Source organism: Hemicordylus capensis, chromosome 4 (assembly GCF_027244095.1).
Source record: "Hemicordylus capensis ecotype Gifberg chromosome 4, rHemCap1.1.pri, whole genome shotgun sequence".
NCBI lineage: Eukaryota > Metazoa > Chordata > Lepidosauria > Squamata > Cordylidae > Hemicordylus > Hemicordylus capensis.
This window is the reverse complement of record NC_069660.1, coordinates 11,633,797-11,658,384: the sequence shown is the minus strand read 5'-3', so window position 1 is coordinate 11,658,384 and position 24,588 is coordinate 11,633,797. Positions and strand designations below refer to the sequence as shown.

Below are 24,588 nucleotides of genomic sequence, written 5' to 3'. Positions count from 1 at the left end.
TATAAATCAAATAAACAAACAAATAAATAACGCCCCCCTCAGAGGTCACTATGAGACACTGCATCTGAGAACCGATGCTGCCAGGGTCCTAGCTCCAAAAACTCCCTGTGGTGGTGGGGTCACCACCAAAGGGGCAACATCAAAGGGCCCCCAGGAATTTACATATGTGTGTGTTCTGGTTGTGTGGTAGTGGTGGGTGGGTATTTTATATTTTATTTCATGTTATGGCTGTGGGGTACTTCTGGTCAACAAGGAGGCGACAGAGCGGCAGGGAGGTATGCTGCTGCCCCACTGGACCAGTTTTTAAGAGAGCGTTGGCAGGGGAAATGTGGTGTGGGGATGTGCACCCTCCCCCACCCTTAAAGGTGTCCCCTCCACCGAACTGGCTGAACTGCCAGCCGTTCAGAACTGTTCAGAGGCCCATAAAAGGGCCTCCCAACAGGTTCACGTACATCCCTACCCTGGAGATGCCAGGGATGGAATTTGGAACCTTCTGCTCTTCTCAGAGTGGCTCCATCCCCTGCTTAGCAAAGGGAACAATTCATGCTTGCTACCTCAAGACCAGCTCTCCTCCTGGCACAAGACCAGCTTACCCTCTGTGACATTTTAAAAGAGTTTTTTGAGGATAAAATCTCTTGTATTTGGGCCACCTCGGACCCAAACGCCACAGTTACTACAGTGCAGGGTGAACAACTCAAACATCCCTGTGGGCCAGAACCAATCATGACTTGGTGTGCAGGGGCCAAGGTCAATTTTAATTGCATTAATTATTACATTAAAATTAATTATTAGCATTAATGAAAGTGAGGTGGCAGAGAGAGTTGGAGGGGAAAGGCCAGGGGAAAGACAGGTGGTGTCAGTAGGCTCAGGCCCAGGGATGGGGGACATTTGGTCTCTAGTGGCCAAGTGCATTGAGCTGCTGCTGCTCGTCAGCAGGGCAATCCAAGAGTTCTTCCTGGCTCCTGATGTTACTATAGGATATTCCTTCCTGGGGGCAGCAAAAAAAGTCCTCGTGGGACAGATCCAGCCCCTGAGCCATATGTTGTGCAGGCCTGCTGCAGAGTCTGATGCGGAAATGTCCAGCAACTCCTCTTATGTGGTTAGGCTGGATCAGTTCCAGTTTGTGACTCCTGAAGATAAGGATAAGCTGCTTGGAACAGTGCAGTCTGCCACTTGTTCTCTTGACCCTTGTCTAACTTGGCTATCAGCCAAGGGGTTTGTTGAAGAAGGCCTGGTAAAGATTATGAATGCTCCTCTGAAGGAGGGCAGGATGCCTCCTTGGATTAAGGAGGCAATCAGGCAATCATTACACCTCTTCTAAAGAAGCCTGCATTGAATCCCTTCAGATTAAGCAACTATAGATTGTCTCCAACTTTCTATGGCTGGGCAAGGTAATTGAGAGGCTGGTGACCTCCCAGCTCCAGACAGCTTTGAAGGAAACTGATTATCTAGACCCATTTGAAAGTGGCTTTTGTGTGGGTTATAGGATGGATACTGCCTTGGTCAGACTGATGGATGATCTCCAATTAGGAACTGACAGAGGGAGTGTGACTTTGTTGGTCCTTTTGGACCTCTTGGCTTTCTATACTATTGATCATAGTATCCTTCTGGATGTCTGAGGGGTTTGCGGGGTGGAAGGAACTGCTTTGCAGTGTTTCCGCTCCTACCATTTGGACAGATTCCAAATGGTGTCCCTTGGAGACTGTTGTTCTTCAAAATGTAAAGTTTTGTATGGCATCCCCCAGGGCTGCATACTGTCTCCAATGTTATTTAACATCTACATGAAGCTGCTGGGAGAAAGATTTGGTGGAGGGTGTTATCAGTATGCTGATGACACCCAAATTTATTTCTCTATGTCAACATCATTGGGAGAGGGCATAACCTCTCTAAATGCCTGCCTGGAGGCGGTGATGGGCTGGATGAAGGATAACAAACTGAGGCTGAATCCAGTTAAGATGGGGGTACTTATTGTGCGGGGTCAAAACTTGGGAGATGATTTTGATCTGCCTGTTCTGGATGGGGTTATGTTCCCCCAAAAGGAACAGCTACGCAGTCTGGGAGTGCTTCTGGATCCAAACCTCTACCAGGTGTCCCAGGTTGAGGCAGTTTCCAGAGGTGCTTTCTATCAGATTCAGCTGATACGCCAGCTGCATCTCTTTCTTGAGATAGACCTCAAAACAGTGGTACATATGCTGGTAACCTCCAGACTTGACTACTGCAATGTGCTCTATGTGGGGTTGCCTTTGTACATAGTCCAGAAACTGCTATTGGCACAGAATTTAGCAGCCAGATTGGTCTCTGGGTGATCTCAGAGAGACCAAATTTCTCTTATACTAAAAGAACTATACTGGCTCTGTGATGTTGGCAGCAGCACCAGCGCTGTCAATCACCTTTTGAAGTCCAAGGAACCACCCTCCAAGTAGGATTCCCAGGGAGGAGCTTTAGAAAGGAGCAGAGGGTGACAGCTAAACTGTCTAACTCAGTGATTCTCAAACTTGGGTCCTCAGGTGTTATTGGACTTCAACTCCCATAATCCCCAACCAAAGGCCACTGAGGCTGGGGATTATGGGAGTTGAAGTCCAATAACACCTGAGGACCCAAGTTTGAGAATCCCTGGTCTAACTGTTAGCTCAGGGAGGGAGGGAGTGCTAGACAGGCTTGGAGGAGCCAATGAAAGGGACAGCTAGGGATAGGATCTCTAGTGAAGGTCTGTGGGTCGGTGTGTTGGATATTGGGAAGTGGGTAGTAAGTGGTACACACCAGTGAACACCTCAAACCCCGATATCTTCACTAGAGGTCCTATTCCTAGCTGTCCCTGCCACTGGCTCCTTCAAGCCTTATCTACCTCTCTCTCTCTCTCTCTGAGCTAACCGACAGTTTAACTGTCCCCCTCTTCTGCTTTCTAAAGCCCCACCCTCAGGAATCCCATCCTGGAGGGTGGTTCCTGGGACTTCAAAAGATGATTGACAACATTGGTGCTGCTGCCAACCATCACAGACTCCCAGTAAGTTTCCGGGCAAAATACAAGGTGTTGGTTATAACCTATAAAGCTCTAAACAGCTTACATCCTGGGTATTTAAGAGAATGGCTTCTTTGCCATGAGCCCCATTGACCATGAGATCATCGAGGGAGGTCAGTCTGCATTGCAGTTGCCACCAGCAAGATTCTGGAATGTACTCCCTGCTGAAATAAGGGCCTCCCCATCTCTGACAACTTTTAAAAAATCTCTCAAGACTCATTTTTCCATGCAAGCATTTTAATTTGGCTGGGGTTTTAAAGGGTTCTAAGGTTTTCATTTTTGTTTTAATTTGCTTTATAGTGTTGTAAACTGCCCAGAGACAGAGGTTTGGGGTAGGGGTATGCATGTAACCAGCTGGTCTGGTCCGGTTTCAGTCCAGACTGGACCCGAACCAGACTGGGCTAGTTTGGTCTGGCACCCCCTCAAACCCCCCTCCCTGGTTCAGTCGGGGGGGGGGGCTGTGAACATTGGGTTTTTTTTTTAGTTTTTAACTTACCCCCTCCGGGGGAGTTTTTGGAGGCGGTGGGAGTGTGTGCGTCCCGGGAGGTTCCCCCTCCCCTCACTGGCCTCCCTTCACTGGCCTCCCATACCAGTATGGGCATCAAGGGAGGCTGGTGGGGGGAGGGAGAACCTCCACGGACTGCCCCCACCGCCACCTCCAACAACTCCCCCGGAGGATGTAAGTAATTTTTTAAAAAAATCATGTACACACACACACACACCCCAACGGTCAGGGGGTGTTCGGTAAGGGGTCGGACCAAACAGGGGATGGTTTGGTTCAACCCCGAATAGTCGAACCGAACCAGTTCGATGGCAAACACGTTCAACGTCGAACCTGTTTGCACATCCCTAATTTGGAGCAGTCTGCAAAATTTATCGATAGATTATACCCATATGCTTCTTATCTGTACCTGCATTTGAGAGGATCTGCACCCAGATTCATGTCTGCATTTGCTTTGTGTCATTCACACAAAAGTATGTACCTATAATCAGTCACCTGAGTGCAGTTACAGCATAATGTTTGGATTCAGCTATTTTGGCTTGAATTGAGATAGCCATGGCTTACATGCTGCACGAGGCAATGCAGGCAGCTTGAACATCACCCACACGCTTGTTCATCTGTAAACAGCTTTGAGGAGACTGTGCCACAGGCAGGGGCGTAACTACCATTAGGCAAGGGGAGGCAGTCGTCTTGGGGCCCCACTGCCTCGAGGGGCCCCCCAGAGGCACATCACATGACTCCCCACCCGCCCATGTTGCACCCCCTATGAATTATGTTGAGTCTCTTGGAGATCGGCAGGAGCAAAGAGTAAAAAACTAGATTCAATGTGAACTGGATATTCACCGTATTCATAATGGGGATGTGAGTGTGAGTGCACTATATATTGTGAAGTGTGTTTGTGTGTGTAAATCAGCGAGGGGCCCATTTTAAAATGTTGTCTCTGGGCCCCCTCCAACCTTGCTACGCCCCTGGCCACAGGGCAGCAGCACATGGCAGTGAAGGCTCGGTGCATGGGACTGTGTGATGCGCTGCCCCCCAGAAACAATGGGCAGTGTGTTGTGCAGTTCTGTGCATGGAGCCCTGACAGCTGAGTGCTGCTCATCAGTTACCCTTCAGAACCCTTTTGACCCACCCCACCCCCAGGGATGCACCCCCCAGATCCTGGTTTTCTGATTGAGCTAGATGTCTGCTTGGCCTTGTGCTTCTGGCTCCCTTCCCCTCCCATTGGCCATTGACTGTGATCCAACAAATCCTGCTTAACGTTTAAAATCTCTGTTCTGCTTTGACCTTATCCCCACCCTGACTTTCTAACACAGGGTTTCATCAATAATGAATTACTGTTTATTCCATTGTTCAGCTCTCCAGCTTCACCCAAAGAGGTTACATCAGCCTCCCAGCTCAGCGAAGGCTTGGCGAAGAGCACACCAGAGGAGTGCAAACTGCATTTCCATGCAGTCGGAGCTAAGCGATAATTATGAACGGCAACACCGTAGGGATCCCCTGAACTCCTGGAAGCTGCACTCTGTCTTGCCTTCTCCATGAAATATGAATGATGTAAAGCCAATAGCAATGAAATCAAACTCTGGCCAGAAAGTTCTCATCACGGTAAAGGGCATGAACAGAGGAAAGCATAACTTCAGAAAGGTGGTGGCATTGCTGATTCCTCTCTCATAGAGGCTGATGGTTTCTTTATTTTCCTTTCAAGCCACTCACCAGTTCCACACCAGCTCTGCCTACGGGCTCTTCCTATGGGCATTTTCAAATGGAATGTTTTCCAAGTACCAAGGGAACTGATTCAGTGCGCCTTATGTGCTCCAGCACATCAGGGATGTGTGCAAACTTCCATGCTGACTGGTGCTAGTTCAAACAGCAAGCCAGAGGATGGCAAGATCAGTGGGGATGATGTAGCCATAACAATGTGAATTTGAGTGCTAGATAGTGAGAGGACAACAAAAACAAACAAACCACCCTGATAGCTCTGGCTGGCAGAAAAAGGATGCCGAACTTAGATTCTCCAATCATAGGAGTGACTAAGGTTATTAGGAATGGAAGTGGATGAGTGTTGTTAAGACAGAATGAGACCAATGGTACCCATTGGTCTGATCCAGTTGGAAACTACAAATGCTGCTCATAACAGGAAAGGGGTACTTCCCCCATGCCTCCGTTCCTTCCCCACCCTGCACCTCCCCTTTCAAACCCTTGCATTTCATTTTTATTATCTTGTAGCTTTAGTGTGATCCAATAAGGAAGCAGTAATTATACAAACCAGAAGCACTATCAGGGGTAGGCAACCTTGGCTCCAGTGTTCCCTCTAACAGGGATTCCCAGATGTTGCTGACTACAACTCCCAGAATCTCCAGTTGCATTATGGGAGTTGTAGTGAACATCTGGGAATCTCTGTTAGAGAGAACACTGCTTGGCTCTCCAGCTGTTGTTGAACTACAGCAATTTATGGTGGCTGGAGATGATGGGAGACAACTCCCATGATCCCCAGCCCCAATAGTTCAACAACAGCTGGAGAGCCAAGGTTGCCTACCCCTGAGCTCCTATACGTTTACAAAAGCATCTGTGCTACTTGGAACAGGCAAATTCCACAGATAAATCTCAACCATAAACTTGAAGCCATACATTTGGAGGGGGAGGCTGCCCTCTTTGCCCCACTTGCAGACTTCCCAGATGCACCTGGTTGGCCACTTGCATGCAGCAGAATGCTGGACTGGATGGGCCTTTGGCCTGATCTAGCAGGGCTATTCTCATGTTGTTATCAAACTAGAAAAAATTCTGGATGTATCAACAAACAGCAAACAGGACAAAAATGCATGTCTTCATGCAGATGGAATGATGATCAGGACACTAGGTGATCAAAGTAACCACCGCATTAAATATATTAATGTTGAATGTGCCATGGATTTTATGCCATTTTTGTTGGAACATAGCAATGAAGCTACATATGATGTTGCCTTATAATGAGCCAGAATATTGGTCCAGCCAGCTCATTGCTATCTTCTCTGACTGGTAGCAGCTCTCTAAGGACTCGGCTAACAGACATTTCCAGCCCTGCTTCCTGAGGTACTTGCAATTGGAGAAGCCAGAGCTTGAAGCTCAGACCCTGCGAATGCAAAGCATGTGGTCTAGCACTGAGCTATGGGTCATCTTCAATTTTTCATCAAAATGACCAAAAATCGTATTGTGCAGATAGTTTTTGTATATATGTGCAGCAAAGAGAAAGTCATTCAATTGCCTTGGAATTGTCTATCATCCCCCAAAAAGCCTTCCACAGAATAACGTCCTGCAGCAATATCAAGAATGGATCTGATTGGGGGAATTAATATTTTTTTTTTTGCCTCAGCATGAAATGTGAAGAGTGTTTGATCTATTGGCTCCTTATATTATAACGCCATCCATCAAGGCATTTGCCCACAGGAGAAGATGCTTCAAGGTCAGCATAGACAGGAAATTATCAAGAGGAGAATTAGGACAATGAAAAGGAAGGAAGCAAGCAAAAAAAAAATATCCAAGATCAGCGTCCACAGTGATCCAGAAGCTGCTGAACAAGCCCAGTTTGTAATAGATTGAGCATGCACTTTTCATGATAGATGTATTCCATTAAAATTCTATTAAAATCCAATAAATGGTTATAAACATAATAGGCATTCACAACTTCTGACCCATTGAGCTGAATGCAGCCTACCAGCTGTGTATGACAGACCACCAGAGGGGTTGCTACGCTATCTTAGGGACCACAAAAATTGTGTGTGTGTGTGTGTGTGTGTATGAGAGAGAGAGAGAGAGAGAGAGAGAGAGAGAGAGAGAGAGAGAGAGAGATTGGTTGTGCTTGGCCTTGTGAGTCACCAACAGTGTTGTGTTCCCTCTAAGGTGTGCGCATGTGTGCATGCTCACAAGTTTTTTGATGTCTGCTCAGTTAATTTTAGATCCCGCTCAGGTTGAATCAGGAAGGCCCCACTCTGAATGCACATGCACACAAACTGCCTTTTTACTGCCTCCCGGAACAAAACTCATTCTGCACACTGATGAAAAAAATTAGAGGGAAAATGGGTCACCAGCTGTGCAAGCCTGAAATACAACACTATTTAAGTAGCCAGTGGCCCCGTTCAGATGTAATGCAAAACCGTAGGTCCAATGGAACAGCAATTATGCTTCCCCACTCCCCCCGCTCTCTCCATTTGGGAGAGCTGCCTCTCTACAGTCAGCAAGACTGCAGAGAGGTGGGGGAGCTGGCTGTGCAGGCCAGAAGGACAGCCCGCACAGCCCATTGGGCTGGAGGGAGGGAGGAGCTTCCTCCCTCAACTCCAGTTCAGATGTAATGCCGGAGCCACAGAAATTGAGTTTGCAGTACCCAAACGCCACTCTGAACCGAAGGATCAGATTGGAGATCAGGGAGGGAAACTGTGGGCCCCTTTCCCCCGCAAACTCCATATCCCTGAATTCGGATGTGCAGGTGAGGAAACTGGAGGTGAAGGCACCTCCGCCGGCTTCCATCAAGAGGCCAGAGTGGGACAGATGATACTCCCAAAGCCCTGTAAAAACTCCCAGGTCAGGCTTGCTACAACTTGAAGACCTGGCTACAGACCAGCCTCATCGCACGCTCTCTCTCAGACTTTGCCTTATCGCAGTGTTGTAGCAAGGCTAGAAGTGGCCTGGGGGCAAAATCCAAAGCACACCCCCTTGTTGGCTGCTTGCATCCCCCCTTTGCTCGCTGCCCACTGCTCTCCCATGTCACTCACCCAAACCCCCCTTCACTCATCGCACACTCCTTGCCCGCCCTGCCCTTCTTAAAGGGGCTGCTTGTTTGTACTGGAATCAGGGCTGTGCCAGCATGGAATTGGCGTGAGCACAGTCCAGCGGTGGCAGCGGAGGGCTGTGAAGGCAGGGGCAATTACCCCAGGGCGCAAGGGAGGTGGGAAATGCATTACATGCCATTGCACAATGATAGCTATGCCACTACTTTGTTCAGCCTCACAGGCCTGGCAACACTTCAAATCAAGCAATCACAGTGAGGGCCCTTTGTCAAGCTCTCCCATAGGCTTCTTTGAAGGACAAGTCGTTGGTTACGGCATGGGACCCACTTCCGCTAGAATCTTTTAACGGAACGAGACCTGAAGATGAATCTTAAACTTCATCTGTGCAACTGGGTGGAAATGTAAATTTAGTGTTTGAAAGACAGAGATTCCAACTTGTAATTTCAGATATTGAATTATACATGACTTCAGTTGGCATGGTTCATATTGAGCCTTCTGAATTCCCCTTCTTCTTCTCTGTCTTCTTGTAAAAAAAAAATGGAGACGTCTTCACAAATTAAAGTTTCTTGTGGGGGGGGGGACCTGCTGTGAATAATAAAACCACACATATTGCCTGTCCTTCTGCTATCCAGCCACGCCCCTAAGATTTTAAAAGTAATGTTCTTCAAATAGCAGAGGGTCAAAATCTGACCTATATTAAAGTTTCTCTCCGTGCACCCAGTTTTAAATATTTTAATCAGAAACTGAGGAGACTTGAAAGAGGAAGAAAATGGTAAGAGGTGGAGGAGGCAGGTCTGAATTAGGACAGAAGATTAAAAGCGCTGCCGGGGAGAAGCCTGGCTGAGCTTTGAGCCAGAGACCTAATCATTATTCAACTTTCAGATGCATGTTAAAGGGAAAGGGAGGGAAACATATTTATGGTGATAGATATCAGTCATTCTCAGCCCGAAGGCTGCAGTTTTCTGAAAGAGCGAGGGATCCATTTTTGCAGGGTTTTGGCTCTGAGTATCTGTAGTCATGCTCAGCTGGCTTCAGGTTTGGCTATACAACCCTCAGCATCATGCCCACCTTGGGCCCCTACCAATTCATCACTTCCTTTTTCAGATTAGGTGGGGAAAACGTATGCAATTGGGCTTGGCCCTACTCACAAGATAGCATTGTAGGAACATTGGAATTGCCTTATTTTGAGTCAGACCCTTGCTCCCTTTAGCTCAATATTGCCTATACAGATTGTCAGCAGCTCTCCAAGGTTACAGGCTGGATTCTCTCCCAGCCCTACTTGGAGATGCCAGGGAGTGAACCTGGGACCTCCTTCATGCAAAGCAGTTGCTCTTGCACTGAGCAATACCTTCAAGCACTCACATGCAGTCACCCCTCCAACTGCAAACCAAGGCAGACTCTGCTTAGCAAAGGAGACCATTCATCCCTGCTACCACAAGACCAGCTCTCCTCCCCAAGACAAACATACAGAGCATCTCCTCCAACTGTCCCTATTTTCCTGGAAAGACCCAATTTTCTTGTATCTATTCCTGGTAAAATCACTGCCAGACATGAAAGGCAGCCCTGCACCAGCATTAAGGACCTGTCACAGCTGCTGCACAACTTTAAATGTAGCCTTGATGGTGTAATGTGATGGGACAGCTGTGGAACACCTTAAAAAACCCTGGAAGGAGTGCTGCATGAATGCCTGGAAGCTGTTCTAAGTCATCCCACAGTTCCCTGCCACACTACACCTTCCGGGCAGGCTTTTCGAGTTGCACGGCAGTTCCAGCGGGGTCCCTAATGTTGACCTAAGGCTGCCTCTGTTGGCCACTGCCCCTATTTTGTCCCTGTTTTTTGCATTTGGGAGCATGCCTTGTTGAAAAGTTGTCTGGAGGAGGAGGAGGAGGATATAAAAATGTGATAAATAAATAAATAAATAAATAAATAAATAAATAATAAAACGATGATGATTTGTTCGTTCAAAGGCCCCAGGGTGGCTAACAACGAAGTAAAAAGAGCAATAAAACTTCAGAAAAACCATCATGATGACACGAAACAGAACACAGCTACATTAAAAAGGGGGGCTACTCATTGGCCGAAAGCCTGTATTAAAAGGGTGGCCTTCAGATTCCTCTGAAAGGCTGGGGGAGAGAGGGAGCCATGCAGATTTCAACTGTGAGTTCTGTTGGGATATGCATTATGCAACAGCTGCAGCCTAACTTACTGTGTATAGTTTGCATGTAATCTGCTATGGAGCCAGAGGGGGCACTGTAATTTCCTCAGTACTGGTTGGGCCAGCTACAAGTTTCTATTCTCCTTCCTGTTCCTGTTTGTTCCTGTTCCTGTGCGAGTCAGCAGCAAGTTCTATACTGATCTCTAAGTGCCTCTTTTGTTTGCCTCACAAGTGAAGTGATCTTAAACCTTTCTCTGGTGTTTGTTCTGAAACCACACAGACAGCTCACATTCTGCAACAAGTTCCAAATTCTGGGGGCAATCACCGAAAAGACCCTGCCCTGCAGGCTTGACAAATGAGCCTCAGCAGGCATTGACATACAAAGCAGAGCCTTCCCAGCTCATCTAGTCAGGTGGGTAGATTCAGCTCACAGTAGGCGGACCCTAAAGTACTTGTGGCCCAAACCATTTAGGGCTTTAAGAGTAATAACCAGCACCTTAAATTATCCCCAGAAACAAATAGGCAGCCAGTACATTGCCTTCAGGGCAGTGTAATTCACAGCATGCAGTTCCTGAAATCAATTTAGCAGCTGCATTCTATACCATCTGTAGTTTCCAAATACTTTTCCGGGACAGCCCCACATGGACTGTATTGCAATAAACCAAATGTGAAGTGACTATGGCATGAGTGACAGTGGCCAGATCAGCTTTCTTATAGAAAGGTCACTGCTGGTGCACCAGGCAAAGCTGAGCAAAGGTGCTCAGCCACCACCTGATTTTCTAGGTGCAGTGCTGGATTCAGCCTGACATTCCACACACTGCAGATGTTGTGGAGTATATACAGGAGAGGAGAGCTGGTCCTGTGATAGCAAGCATGACTTGTCCCCTTAGCTAAGCAGGGTCTACCCTGGTTGCATATGAAAGGGAGAGCTGATGTGTGAACACTGAAAGAGATTCTGCTCAGGGGATGGAGCCACTCTGGGAAGAGCAGAAGGTTCCAAGTTCCCTCCCTGGCGGCTTCTCCAAGATAGGGCTGAGAGGGACTCCTGCCTGCAACCCTGAAGAAGACGCTGCCAGTCTGTGAAGACGATACTGAGCTAGATAGGCCAATGGTCTGATTCAGTATATGGCAGCTTCCTATGTTCCTAGGAGGCCCTCTTTATTTGCGGGGCTCCATTCTCACAAGTACAGAAAGCATGAATAAAGAAACCTAACCCCATGGGAATCTAGGAGTTAGGTTCCTGACAACCAACACCCCCCCCCCAAAAAAAGGCCAAGGGGGGGGGCAGAATTAAGAGGAATAAAGCACAGTACCTTGCTTTCCAGGTCTCCAACAATACCCCCAACCCCCCAAATCCTCCTATTTCTTTTGTGGGAAATTGGATTTATTTCCAAAAGCACCATTAAAAATGGCTCTGCACTGCTTGTGGACCAGAAATTGCACTGGAAATGACACCAAAAGTCACTTCTAGAGGCTCAGGAGCCATGGATAGATTAAAATTGTCTATTTTACTATCCACGGATGAGGAAATCAGGTCTCTAAGAACTGACTTCGACCAACCTCTGCAGGGGTGATGGACCAATCAGAACAGTCCACTCCCAAAGGATTATGGATCTGCTCAGTTTCCATGCAGCCCTTGGGGAGTTTCCAGAACTGGTGACTCTGTCAAGGCTCTGGTGAATCTCTGGAATGTGGAGACAGCCCGGACTGTTGAGATGGTCACTCCTAAATGCCCTCTCCGGCTTGCTGGAGCCTATTCCTCTCCTTGGTTCTCCTTGGAGCTTAGGGCAATGAAACAACTCAGACAATGGCTAGAGTGATGCTGGCGGAAGACCTAGAATGAATTGGAACAAACACGGGCTGGAGCTCATTTAAATCCCCCCACCCCATTGTGTCTACCCATTGTAGGCCAGTGGAGCTTTTTCATGTGGCCAAGTCACTGCTTCCCACAAGCCCCCGGGTGATGGGGAATCTCGGCACAGAGACATGTAGCAAGTGATACTTCTCCTGGCATGGAGGTGTGCAGTGGTCAAGCGTTGCTTCTGAAATTTCTGTGAGCCAAGCTGCTCTTTAAGGCACAGGAAAATGACCTGCAAAAAAGGTGGCAACCTGAACCAGTCTAGACTGGGTCTGCCAATGGCTATTAGGCATGATACCAGTATATAGACTATCCACATTCAGAGGCTGCATGTTACTGAATACCAGTTGCTTGTGGCAGGCAGGGCAATCATCAGAAAGGGGTTTTGGCTTCATGCCCGGTTTGTGAGCTTCCTAGCTTACTGAAAGCATCTGGTTGACCACTGTGGGAAGCAGAATTAAGGCCTCAATCCGTGATACTCACTGTTCTTCAAGTGGGGACAACTTTGGCTCTTCAGTGCCCGAGCCATTTGCTGCTGTGCCGACTTCTTCAAGGTGTTGGGCTTTCCTCAGTGCTGGGTGAGCCCTTTAAGAGAGATGGAGCCTTCTCTTGAAGGCGCAGTGGGAAAAGTGCTGGGAAAGGCTACACTTCCCAGCTCTCTATGCATGTCTCCCAAGATGGTGCAGGGGCTCAAGAGAGTGGAGTTTCTCCTTCCAAGGAAAGCCCCCCAAAGCACCACAGTACACAGTGAGAATGCCCATTTCCGCATGGTGCCACTGTGCAAAGTATTCGGCTTCAGTGGAGGCTTCACTGGCCCAGTACACAATTAGTCAGGGGACTATTTAGGGTTGATGGGGGCCACCACTGGTCCCCAGGCCTTACATGAAAAACACAGGCCTAGATGGACTTTTGGCCTCATCCAGCAGGAGCCTTTTTCTTTACATAGTTTTAGCCTTGGGGCAGGGGTTCCTAGCCTAGCTGTCGGACTACAGCTCCCATAATCTCCAACATCCCAGCCAAAGGCCATTGTGGTTGGAAATGAGGAGAGCTGTAGTCCAAAAATGCACGGGGAGCCAAGGTTGGGATCCCCTGTGTCTTGGGGAAAGGGGTAATGAGGCACTTCCAGGTAGAGCACAGCCTGGTGGCTTTTTGTCCATGCAAGACGGGTGTTTTTGTGACTTAGCTCCAATATTAAGAAGAGGTGCTTTTTTTCTTTTAAGGAACTAGCAAAGGCCAGGACATTAAGATAAAAGAAGCAGAGCCTACTGATCCTGACCTTGTTGACCTTGTTGTTTGATCCTGTTTGAATGCCTGTAGAATACGGCATTCTCCAATTACTGTTTGGCTGAGATATAAACATTAGAGGAAGAGTTTAGCAGATAATGGATCTGGATATTCCAGAATCAGTCTTTTCAACTGGAACATTTTACTAAGTTTTAAAGGGTTCCTTTCATATTATGATTTTTCATTTCTTAACTCATTTTAGACTGTGACTTCTTATTTTAAACCAGGTAAATTTCCAATCTTCATTTTATATTGTGAACCCTTGTTCTAAATTTCTATAAATGCATTTATCATTTCGCACTGCGATGACTTTGGTTTTAAGCAATAGAGAACTCGAACTGGACTTAGCTCCATTCCTGATCTCTAGATACAAAGCCTTTCCACCCAGCTCCAATTCACCTTACCCCCATCTTGCTGTCACAAGATTCTTCCTTTTCTCTCATGTCTTAAAGGCTTGCATAGTCAGCTCCATTCCTTTTACCATCAAGACAAAAGCCTTATTCACGTTATGTTCAACACTCATACAATCTCTGAGTGTACACAGGCACAGCCAGAGATCTGTAAGCTGGTACTATTAGCCACATGTTATGTTATGTTATGTTATGTTATGTTATGTTATGTTATGTTATGTTATGTTATGTTATGTTATGTTATGTTATGTTATGTTATGTTGAATTCCGGTACACCAGTGTACTTTGTATCTGCATCCAGCATTTCAGGGGGCTTCTACCTCGGTTCACATTTAAAATGGATGGAGGGATGGAGTCATAGCACAGTGCTAGAGCATCTCTCTTGCATGCAGGAGATTCCAGGCTCAGTCCTTGGCATCTCCGGGTGGGACTGGGAAAGACTCCTGCCTGAAATCTTGGAGAGCTGCTGCTAGGGATGTGCACAAACCTGTTGAGAGGCCCTTTTAGGGTTCTCTGAACAGGTTCGAATATGGGACCGGTTCGAAGTTTGATGGTGGGGGGGTGGCTTTAAGGGCGGGGGTGGGTGCACTTACCCCCCCCCCGCTGCGTTTCCCCCACCAGTGAATGAGTTTGTAAGAACCCGTTAGGGTGGCAGCGTAGATCCCTACCGCCTCATGCCGCCGTTTACCAGATGTCACCAGAAGTAGCAGCAGTGGCTGCGCGTTATGCTCGTGTTCTCACACCATGCACGACGGGCACAGCCGCTGTTGCTACTTCTGGTGACATCCGGTAGATGGTGGCATGGGGTGGCAGAGAAGTATGCTGCTGCCCCAACGGGCTCTTACATACTCGCGCGCCGGTTGGAAAAATGCAGCCGGCGGGGTGTGGGGGGGTGGGTATATGCACCCACCCTCGCCGTCGAATCGGCCATCGCTGGTTCCGTGCACATTCCTATTTGCTGACAGTCCTTGCAGACAATGTTGAGCTAGATGGCCCAATGGTGTGACTCAGTAGAAGGCAGTTTCTTCTCTTCGTTATGTACCACTGATTTTATATGATCCAAATGGCACACATTTGTTTGTTGGCACTAAAAGGGGAAAAAGCCCCCAAGATTCCTCTTGCATTACAGAATTGCTGGGAAGCTCTTTCAGCAGCTGGTGAAAAGGAGGTTGTGGTAGCCAGCAATGTACAGATGGCACTCCTCACCCTTTGCTTCCTCAGCCCTCCTTGGTTTGCATGGGGGCAATTATCGCTGGTGAAAACCTAACATATGCCGACAGCACTCATTCTTGTTTGCACTGTAACATCTGCTGTCAAATGCGATGTTGCCATCTTTCTGAAAAAGCTCCAAGATGCCATTTGAAATGGAAACAGCCAAAAGGCAGGCTGGCCCTTTTCCAACATGGTGAGATGCCTCCAAACGCCATCTCACATTGTGAGTTTGGGTCTGTCTCCTCCCAATTATTATACAGCTGCCACATAGACAGACAAAACTATATGTTGGTATTTAAAACATCAGGTGGACTTTAAAACACTGGCCACATTCGCAAATAACATAGAATTGCAGTTGAATATGTCTGCGGTTCTGCGGAGCTTATGTCTGAATGCAGGGAATCGGAGTTGGGCACGGCCATGAAACCAAGGGTTCAGGAATGGAACCAGTCTGAACCCTTGTGTTGTAGTGAGCTTCGTCACCACAAGCCGAGGTTCCAGGCAGCCTGCAGTTCGTCCGAATTCGGAACTGCATGCTTCTGGCCCTGGAACCGGAGTGGAGGAAGGAAAATTCTCCCTCAACTCTGGCATGATTGGTCCTGCGGGCTGTCCTTCAGTAAGGAAGGAAGCCTGCACAGACAGTTCTCCCGCCTCTCTGCAGACTTGCTGACTGCAGAGAGACTGCTCTCCTGAACATCCAAATCCGGATGGGAGAGCGGGGACGGGAGAACGGCGGGTCCATTGGACCCATGGTACCACGTTACATGCAAATACAGCCACTGTCTAGCAGGGGTTCTCAAACTCGGGCCTCCAGATGTTATTGAACTACAAATCCCATGATGCCCAGCCACAATGCCCAAAAGCCAAGCTTATGAACCCCCGGTTTAGAGAACTTTCTTTGGGAGGCTTGGATGGTAATGGGTTATGTAAGCTAATTACATAACTTAAAATGCATTAGGTATCATCAGGGGAAGCCCTGTTCCATACCCCACCACCATCTCATGTTAGAACAGTGACTACTCAGTAGGGGTGTGCACAAAACTGGAAAACTAGGTTTCAGCTTGAATTGAAACAGACTTGAGCTGAACCGGATCCAGTCCAGCTCTGTGCACACTCGAACCAGGCCCAGTTTGGAACCTAGGAATCATAGGAATCTGCCACATACTGAGTCAGACCATAGGTCCATCTAGCTCAGTATTATCCACCTGTGTAGGTAGACAGATTGGCAGCGGCTTCTCCAAGTTTGGAGGCAGGAGTCTCTCTCAGCCCTGTCTTGGAGATGCTGGCAGGGACAGGGAACTTGGAACCTTCTGCTCTTCCCAGAGCGGCGTCTCCATCCCCTAAGGGGCATATCTTAACAGTGTTCGCACATCAAGCCTCCCGTTCATATGCAAGCAGGGTGGACCCTGCTTAGCTAAGGGGACAAGTCCTGCTTGAACTGAGCCCAGTACCAGAGGGTTCAAAGCTCGGCTGGTAAAGGGGAATCTGGTAAGGATTCCCTTTTACCTGCAAAGGGGATTGGGGCACCAGCGGGGTTAGTTAAAGGGAGTTGCAGCAGGCAGGAAGTGCTTTTGCACCTTAAAATTGCCACCAATGGTGGTTGCTGCAGCTGTGGCAGCGGCAGCCTCTGGGGTGGGTGGGGTGGCAGCGGGGGCTCTCCCCACCCCACCAGGACAGGCAGGGCTGGTTCAGGCCCATTTCAGAACCTCTATGCATGTGTGGAGGCCATTTTTTTTTACCCACACACATGCACAGAAGCCCAAACCAGCCCTGCCTGCTCCAGCGGGGGTGAGGGGGAGCCCCTACCACCATCCCCCCGGATGGCTCCATCCACATGTGGCTATAGGTCTCCCCACAGCCACCCCTTCCTCACCAGCTTCCTGTCTTCCATATACCTGGCCCACTGTGAATAAAGAACCATCATATATTTTGTTTCAACAGGCAAGAAGACTCAGCCATCTTTGGCCAAGGATATTTTCAAGGAAAACCAGAGCATCTGACCCACAGATATGGCTGTGAATTTATTTTGGTGGTAGGAAAAAGAACAAAAACAATCAGAGGATTGTTTCCTGCGATACCTATGATAGCCCAATTTATACCTCAAATTTCTCCCTACATACAGGTAGAAGTTTATTCATTCATTCATTCATTCATTGTTAAATTTATATACTGCCTTTCATTAAAGCAATCCCAAGGCGGTTTACAGCAAAAAAATTTAAACACAGGATGGTAAAAAAGACACAATTAAAATATTAAGTGGGGAAAAATTAAACAAATCTGATTAAAAATTTAAAACAAAGGCATAAAAGCAGTACAGACTATAAAGAGCAGCAGCAGAGAATCAAATAAATGCCTGGGCTAAAAGCCAAGATTTTACACTTTTTCTAAAAGCTGTGATGGAGACCGAGAAGCGAATAGACACCGGGAGAGCATTCCAGAGTCTGGGGGCAGTTATGCACTCTACACATGTCCAGGGATGATCAGGTCTGTTCTCATGGTTCAGAAACATACATCCCAGTATTATGTGAACCAGCGCTGCATAACAAAGCAAAGCAGATTAAAAAGATTGCAGCTTCCAATCTCCAAGTCTCCCTATAATATGTATGCACACCAGTGGCATTTATGAAGACAATAGACGTTTTGTTGCAGTTAATTCCGCAGCAAATGAGAAACAATTAATTACCGGGTAGCACCAATTACTGTGGCATGTTAATGAAAAAAATAAATAATTGAGTCTACGGATAAACATAAACGCCGTGACATTGGATGGCAACTTTTTTGCAAACTGCTGGCGTCAGCAGGAACAGAAGCAGGGCACGTCAGAATTGCATTGTTTTCTGACGGGGTGTATTATATCCTTGGGGAGAAACACACAGACATTGCCTAATTGGATTCTCTCCCCTCCTCCAACCACATCTCCCCAAGACTCATCCATACATATTTAAATCGCAGTCACGTTCACGGTGAAAGTTTGATGCACCTATCATCAGAAAATGCTCCAGCTATATCAGTCTGAGCTTTGTTTTTCCGGGTTGCTTTCAATTAACATTCATTCTCAAAATCATAGGAACATCTTGGTGTGTGTGTGTGTGGAGGTGGAGCGGAGTGTGCTCTTTCTGAAGAGCTGAAATGAATTTGGGAAGGGAAGGCAATGCTGAGCACTGCCTGAAAAAATGGAAATTTATATCTGTCTAGCATCGTCAGTCATGCATACTGTTGAATGTAGGGTGTTAGGAATTAAATATTTGTTTATGACATTTTATCCCACTCTTTCTCCACAGAGCTCAGAGCAGCACTGAGTTTTGTTTTGTCTCATACAGTAGCAAACACCACACGGCCTCGGTCTCTGCTGGTGGGCTTCACAGATCATACTCACCGCCACCAGAATCTGCAACGCACTGTGCATAATCTCAATGTAGCGATACTCCAAAGCGCAGCCAATCACAGAGACGTAGGAATGGCTGTCCAAACCCTTTATGCCAGCCATGGGGGTCTCCTTCCGTACACAGCCGGGGCCGTTTTCACTCCACCATGACTGGTGTCGGGAGATGTTAAAGGTCAAGAGCTCACTGTCCTGGAGGGGATACACAAACACACACACACACAGTGCAGCACAATGAATAGTGTACTTTTTGAAAAACAGAATGCTAATATAATCAAACAGTTTAACACAGACTTCTAAATTACATAGGTTTTTTCAGTATCTAGAATGGTTGCTGCTGAGTGAAGAAGAACTCCTGTTTCTTGCATGGTCTTCTGGTAGCAAGCATGAATTGTCCCCTTTGTTAAGCAGAGCCCACCCTGGTTTGGTGAGCCCACATTTGTGAGCACTGTAAGATATTTCCCTCAGGGGATGGGGCCACTCTGCGAAAAGCACCTGCATGCCTGCATGCAGAAGGTTCCAAGTTCCCTCCCTGGCATCTCCAAGAGAGAAAGAGACTCCTGCCTGCAAACTTGGAGGCACTAATGCCAGTCTGTGTAGACAATACTGAGCTGGATGGGCCAATGGTCTGACTTGGTAGAAAAGAACTTCCTTTGTTCCTATGACATAATTGTGCATTGTACAGATCACTTCTGATGGAGAGGGAGATTGGTGACAATTACTATCCTGTGTATGAGTATCTGCACGTCAGAAGCAGGAGCATAATGGCTTCACTCATGCTTTTGTTGCTACACATGTGCAGTGTTAGTTAGGATGATGACCTGTTTTTTTTTAAAAAAATCTCCCTGTGGGCTGCTGGGGTGGGGTAGAGTGGAGCCCTGGAAGAGAAATACTGCCCCCACCTTCACCTTGCAACCATAAGGTCCACCAGGACACAAGCCAAGGAGCTTCAGGTATGAATCCTGGTCAATCCTTCTGATGCACAAGTAGGGCAGGCTTCTGATTAGGGCACTGGGCACCTGCCAAAGATGTACTCTGGGCTATGGGCCCAGAGGTGGCCAAGGATCTGTGGCCACCTCTGGGCCCATAGCCTTTGTGCACTGGTGGTGGTGGAGCCATCCTCTTGACTGAGAGAGTTGTTCCATCATCACTTCCTCTCCCCCATCTCAGATGTGGTCTCCTGAAACCTGGGAGCTGGCCTTGGTGCTGAAGAATGCCAAAGTGGTGCCCTGATACACCCAGAAGTGCCTTCATGGTCTCCCTATAGCACGTACATGGTAATGTGTATACCGTCCATCATTCATAGTAGAAAGAAATGACAAGGAAAGCTCTGTTCAGGCACACTAGAGGAGGTTCAGGAGATGGTAGGAGGGTGGGTAGCATCAACCACCAACCTACCTCCAGAAGGTTCAGAGCTTCTAAACACAAGGAGAGTTTTCCACAAGCAATTTAACATTCTTCATGTATGCAACCGCGGCGGCCAGAATAGTATATGCACAGAAATGGAAGGACAATGAACTGCCCACAAAAGAAGATTGGCTGATAACAATTTTGGAATATGTGGAGATGGCAAAACGTACAGTACTGATAAGAGATCAAAATTTGGAAGGTTTTAAAGAAGATTGGAAATCATTCTTACTGTACCTAAAGAACTATTTTCCTAATATTGATTTTTCAACAGGGTTTGAAATTTAGTAATATTAGCAGGTTGAGTAGACTAAAATCGAGTGTTATATGTTTTGAATTATTATAGCAAGGGTTAATTGTATAGTTAGTGATTCACATGGATTGGTGATCTGGAAGTCAGTTTTTGTTTAATTGAATGTAATGTTTAAGATATTGTTAAAATCAATAAAAATTTAATGCAGAAGGTTCAGAGCTTCCTAACCCAAGGTGGGGCACTGTAACCCCTTGAGAGTATCAGCTACAGACCTAACGATGCAGCCGGTAATGCAGGCTCCCTCCTTTGTGGAGAAGGCCTCTACAAAAGGGTTGGGAGGTACATGGGGATATGGAACGGCACAAGAAGTTATGTGCCCGGTTGGATCAGAGCAAGGTTCCACCATGTTCGGCGTCATCTTGTTACCTACAGCGGCCAGCCAAATGCCTTCAGGAAACTTTAACTTGGGAATTAATCTGGGCTTGCAGTAGCAAGTATAAATTGTCCCTTCTGTTAAGCAGGGTCCACCCTGGTTTGAATTTGGATGAGTGACTACATGTGGACACTGTCTGCTGTAAGATGTCCCCCTGAGGGGATTGGGCCATAGCTCAGTAGAAGAGCATCTGCCTTGCATGCAGAAGGTCCTAGGTCCATTCCCTGGCAGCATCTGCAGGTACAGCTCGGAAAGACACCTGCCTAAAACTTTGGAGACGCTACTGCCAGTCAGTGTAGACTGCAGCTAGACAGACCAATGGTCTAACTTGGTATAAGGCAGCTCCTATATTCCTAAATTCATAAGCAGTGTATGAAGGCAACAACCACACTCACCCCCCATTTTTGTCCCCCAAAGCAGGTATACTGCCTCTGATGCTGGAGGCTTATCAAGCCTAATAGCCACTGCTTTAATTCAGTCTGAAAGCAGTCTAAGCTCATGGCTGTGGGATCTATCAGCAGATATTAGCCAGGAGAAATTAATGGAACTTCCAGGCTCAGAGGCAGTGTACCTCTGAATACCAATTGCTGGGGGAGTAAACAGCAGGGAAAGGGCTGTTTCCTTCATACCTTTCTTTTGGAGTTCCCAGTAGCTGATCCGGACACTGTGGGAAACAGGATGCTGGACAAGACAGATGCTTGACCTATCCAATAGAGATCTTTTTACAGTCTATCTTAATGATCCCATAGAAGGTGTTCACTTTTGTACTAGAGCAGGGATGCCCATCCTTGGGTACCTAGGCGGTTTTGGACTACAACTCCCATCATCCATTTCACCATTGTGGCTGAGAGTGGTGGGAGTTGTAGTCCAACAACATCTGGGAACTCAAGATTGGGAACCCCTGTGGTGAAGCAGGGCTGCACAACTTCAGCCCTCAGATATTTTTGGACTATAACTCCCATCATCCCCAGGCGCAGTGGTCAATAGTCAGGGATTCTGGGAGTTGTCGGCCAACATTTGCAGGAAGGCCAAGTTTGTGCAGCCCTGTGCAAGAGGATTTATTCTGCCGTGTTCTTTGGTCACTTGTGACATTAACATTTGTTTCTAGATTAAATTAGATACTGTAACTGCATGAAACCAAAAATGAAAATATGTGGAATGCACAGTTGGGATGTGCAGAAGCTGGTTTATTGCCTCCTTTGGGAAATGCAGAACCAGCTTGGGCGTGTGCAGCCGAACTGGTTTGACAGGGCAGGGAGCAGTTCCCTTAAGGAGCAGGTATGCAGGTCCTGCAGCTGTAAGCAGGTCCTTTGCTCGAGCGAGCGCTGTGCTTGGAAAAGTGGCAACAGAGCAGGCAAGGAGAGCAACAGAATGGCAATGGAACAGGTAAAGACCTGCTTAGCTGCTCCTTAAGGAAACTGCTCCCCATCCCACCCACACCTGCACGAGCGGCTCATTCACATCCCTAATGCACACCACAACATCTGGTGGAGAACCACCACACCTGGAGGGCCAAGGAACCCGAATTGCAGTCATAACAAATATTTTCATAACGGCGCAGTTTAATCTCTTCTGTGTCACAAATGTAGAATATCTCCCATACATTCTCCTCTTGGTTCCATCTCGGTGTCTCCCTCTGGTATTCTGATGCATTGCGTGTTTCAGTCTTCTATTGACCTACATCACAATTAACCTCCTGGGTCAAATTACTCTGAGAAACTGACCTCTGGCATGATCAATAGCAGCTTAATGTAATCCCTCCACACCAGCAAGAATTACAAATCATCTCTTTGCCGCTCAGATTATGCTTCTATTTCCTTGCACCTATTTCCCACCCCTTCAAATACATTTTTGCTTTCCCTGCGCTACCTTCCTGGCAGTAAGCAGCAAGCCTCATTGTATACAGTGGCACTTAGTTTCATGTAAACACAGATAGGCCGAATTCAGACATAGCGCAAAACCACAGTTAAATGCAGCAGAGGTTGGAGCTCCCCTCTCCTGAAACTGGAGGTTGGTGGGCCGCGATTGGATTATTGTCTGCTGTGCAATTTGCTGTTTAAAATTGAAACCATGGGTTCTCCAACCTCTGGTTTTGTGTTATGTCTGAATTGGGCCATAGAAGAGCAGCCTCAATCCCATAGCTTTAGTGGATCAATTGTGCTATTTGGTGTGGGAAACGGCAGCGTCATGTGCGGGAAATGCAGCAGAGACACAGTTAAGGAGTCTGCATGGGTGGAAAGGACACTCCGTTCCTAACAATAATGAATTTCACTAGCAAAGGAAAGGCAATACCTGGGACCCTAGCTCCAATTCCCAGGTCAACCTATGTGTTCTCTTCTAGTTTTTTAAAAATATCCATGCTGATCTTTGGGTTTTGAGGCACAAGGTGTCTCTCTGCCAGCAATGCAGGCAATGTGGGGAGAAGGTGAGGGCTGAAAGACTAATTGTATGATACGTGTCCAAAGAAGAGTTCCCTGTATTTAAAGAAACCCACAGATTAATAAGAGATGGAGCTGTAACTCAGTGGCAGAGCATCTGCTTTGCATGAAGAAGGTCCTAGGTTCAGTTCCTGGTGGCATCTCCAGGTAGGGCTGGGAAAGATGCCTGCATGAAACCTTGGAGAGACACTAAGAACATAAGGACATAAGAACAGCCCTGCTGGATCAGGCCCAAGATTCATCTAGTCCAGCATCCTGCTTCAAACAGTGGCCCACCAGATGCCACTGGAAGCCACAGGCAGGAGTTGAGGACATGCCCTCTCTCCTGCCATTACTCCCCTGCAACTGGTACTCAGAAGAATCCTGCCTCTGAGGCTAGAGGTGGACTATAGGCCTCCGACTAAAAAAAAAAAGACTATTGGCCAGTCATTGGCACTGCCAGTCAGTGTAGACAATACTAAGCTGACTCAGTATAAGGCCGCTTCCTATGTTCTTATGTTCACAGCAGAATGAAGTGGTTGCATTCGGAGCTGATAAGCGTGAACTGTGATGATAAGTGCCACAGGCAGGAGATACCATTTTTAATCCCCCGCTCATTAAGAAAACCTCCCTGCAAGCAAAAGTCTAGTATGTCAGGGAGAAAAGTTAAAGCCTAGCCTACTCCTTTTGTGCTACTTTTCTACTTTCAGAGAATCGGCGGGGGGGTTTTACAGTAAAGAAACGTTCCAAAAAGACATTCTTCATCTGAAGTCTAAAGTAATACAAAATTCATTCAGAACCTGACTACCTCCCAAATGTATGAAAGGAGAGCTGGTCTTGTGGTAGCAAGCATGACTTGTCCCCTTAGCTAAGCAGGGTGCACCCTGGTTGCATTTGAATGGGAGATAAGAAGTGTGAGCACTGTAAGATATTCCCCTTAGGGAATGGAGCTGCTCTGGGAACAGCATAGGAACATAGGAACATAAGAAGCTGCCATATACTGAGTCAGACCATAGGTCCATCTAGCTCAGTATTGTCTTCACAGACTGGCAGCAGCTTCTCCAAGGTTGCAGGCAGGAATCTCTCTCAGCCCTATCTTGGAGATGCCAGGGAGGGAACTGGGAACTTCTACTCTTCCCAGAGCGGCTCCATCCCCTGAGGGGACTATCTTACAGTGCTCACACTCCTAGTCTTCCATTCATAGGCAACCAGGGAAGATCCTGCTTAGCTAAGGGGACAAGTCATGCTTGCTACCACAAGACCAGCTCTCCTCCTATAAAAAAGGATTCCCATAATGCACCGCACACTTGCACAGTGCATCAGAGGCACTCTAGGTTCCAAGTTCCCTCCCCGGCATCTCCAAGACAGAGCTGAGAGAGACTTCTGCCTGCAACCTTGGAGAAGCTGCTGCCAGTCTGTGTAGACAATACTGATCAAGATGGCCCTGTGGTCTGACTCAGTAAATGGTAGCTTCCTGTGTTCTTTTGTTCCTAACT

At 47.3% G+C, this 24,588-nt stretch overlaps 1 protein-coding gene across 2 annotated transcripts in view; it reads right to left on the bottom strand.

Annotated features, from left to right (window-relative positions):
* Positions 1-24,588, bottom strand: part of NKAIN4 (sodium/potassium transporting ATPase interacting 4) — a 142,924-nt gene that overhangs the window by 37,720 nt on the left and 80,616 nt on the right. For both annotated transcript variants that reach the window (XM_053250442.1, XM_053250443.1), the window contains exon 4: positions 18,577-18,774. In XM_053250442.1, coding sequence (XP_053106417.1) covers positions 18,577-18,774 — 198 coding nt within the window. The remainder of the gene's footprint in view (positions 1-18,576; positions 18,775-24,588) is intronic.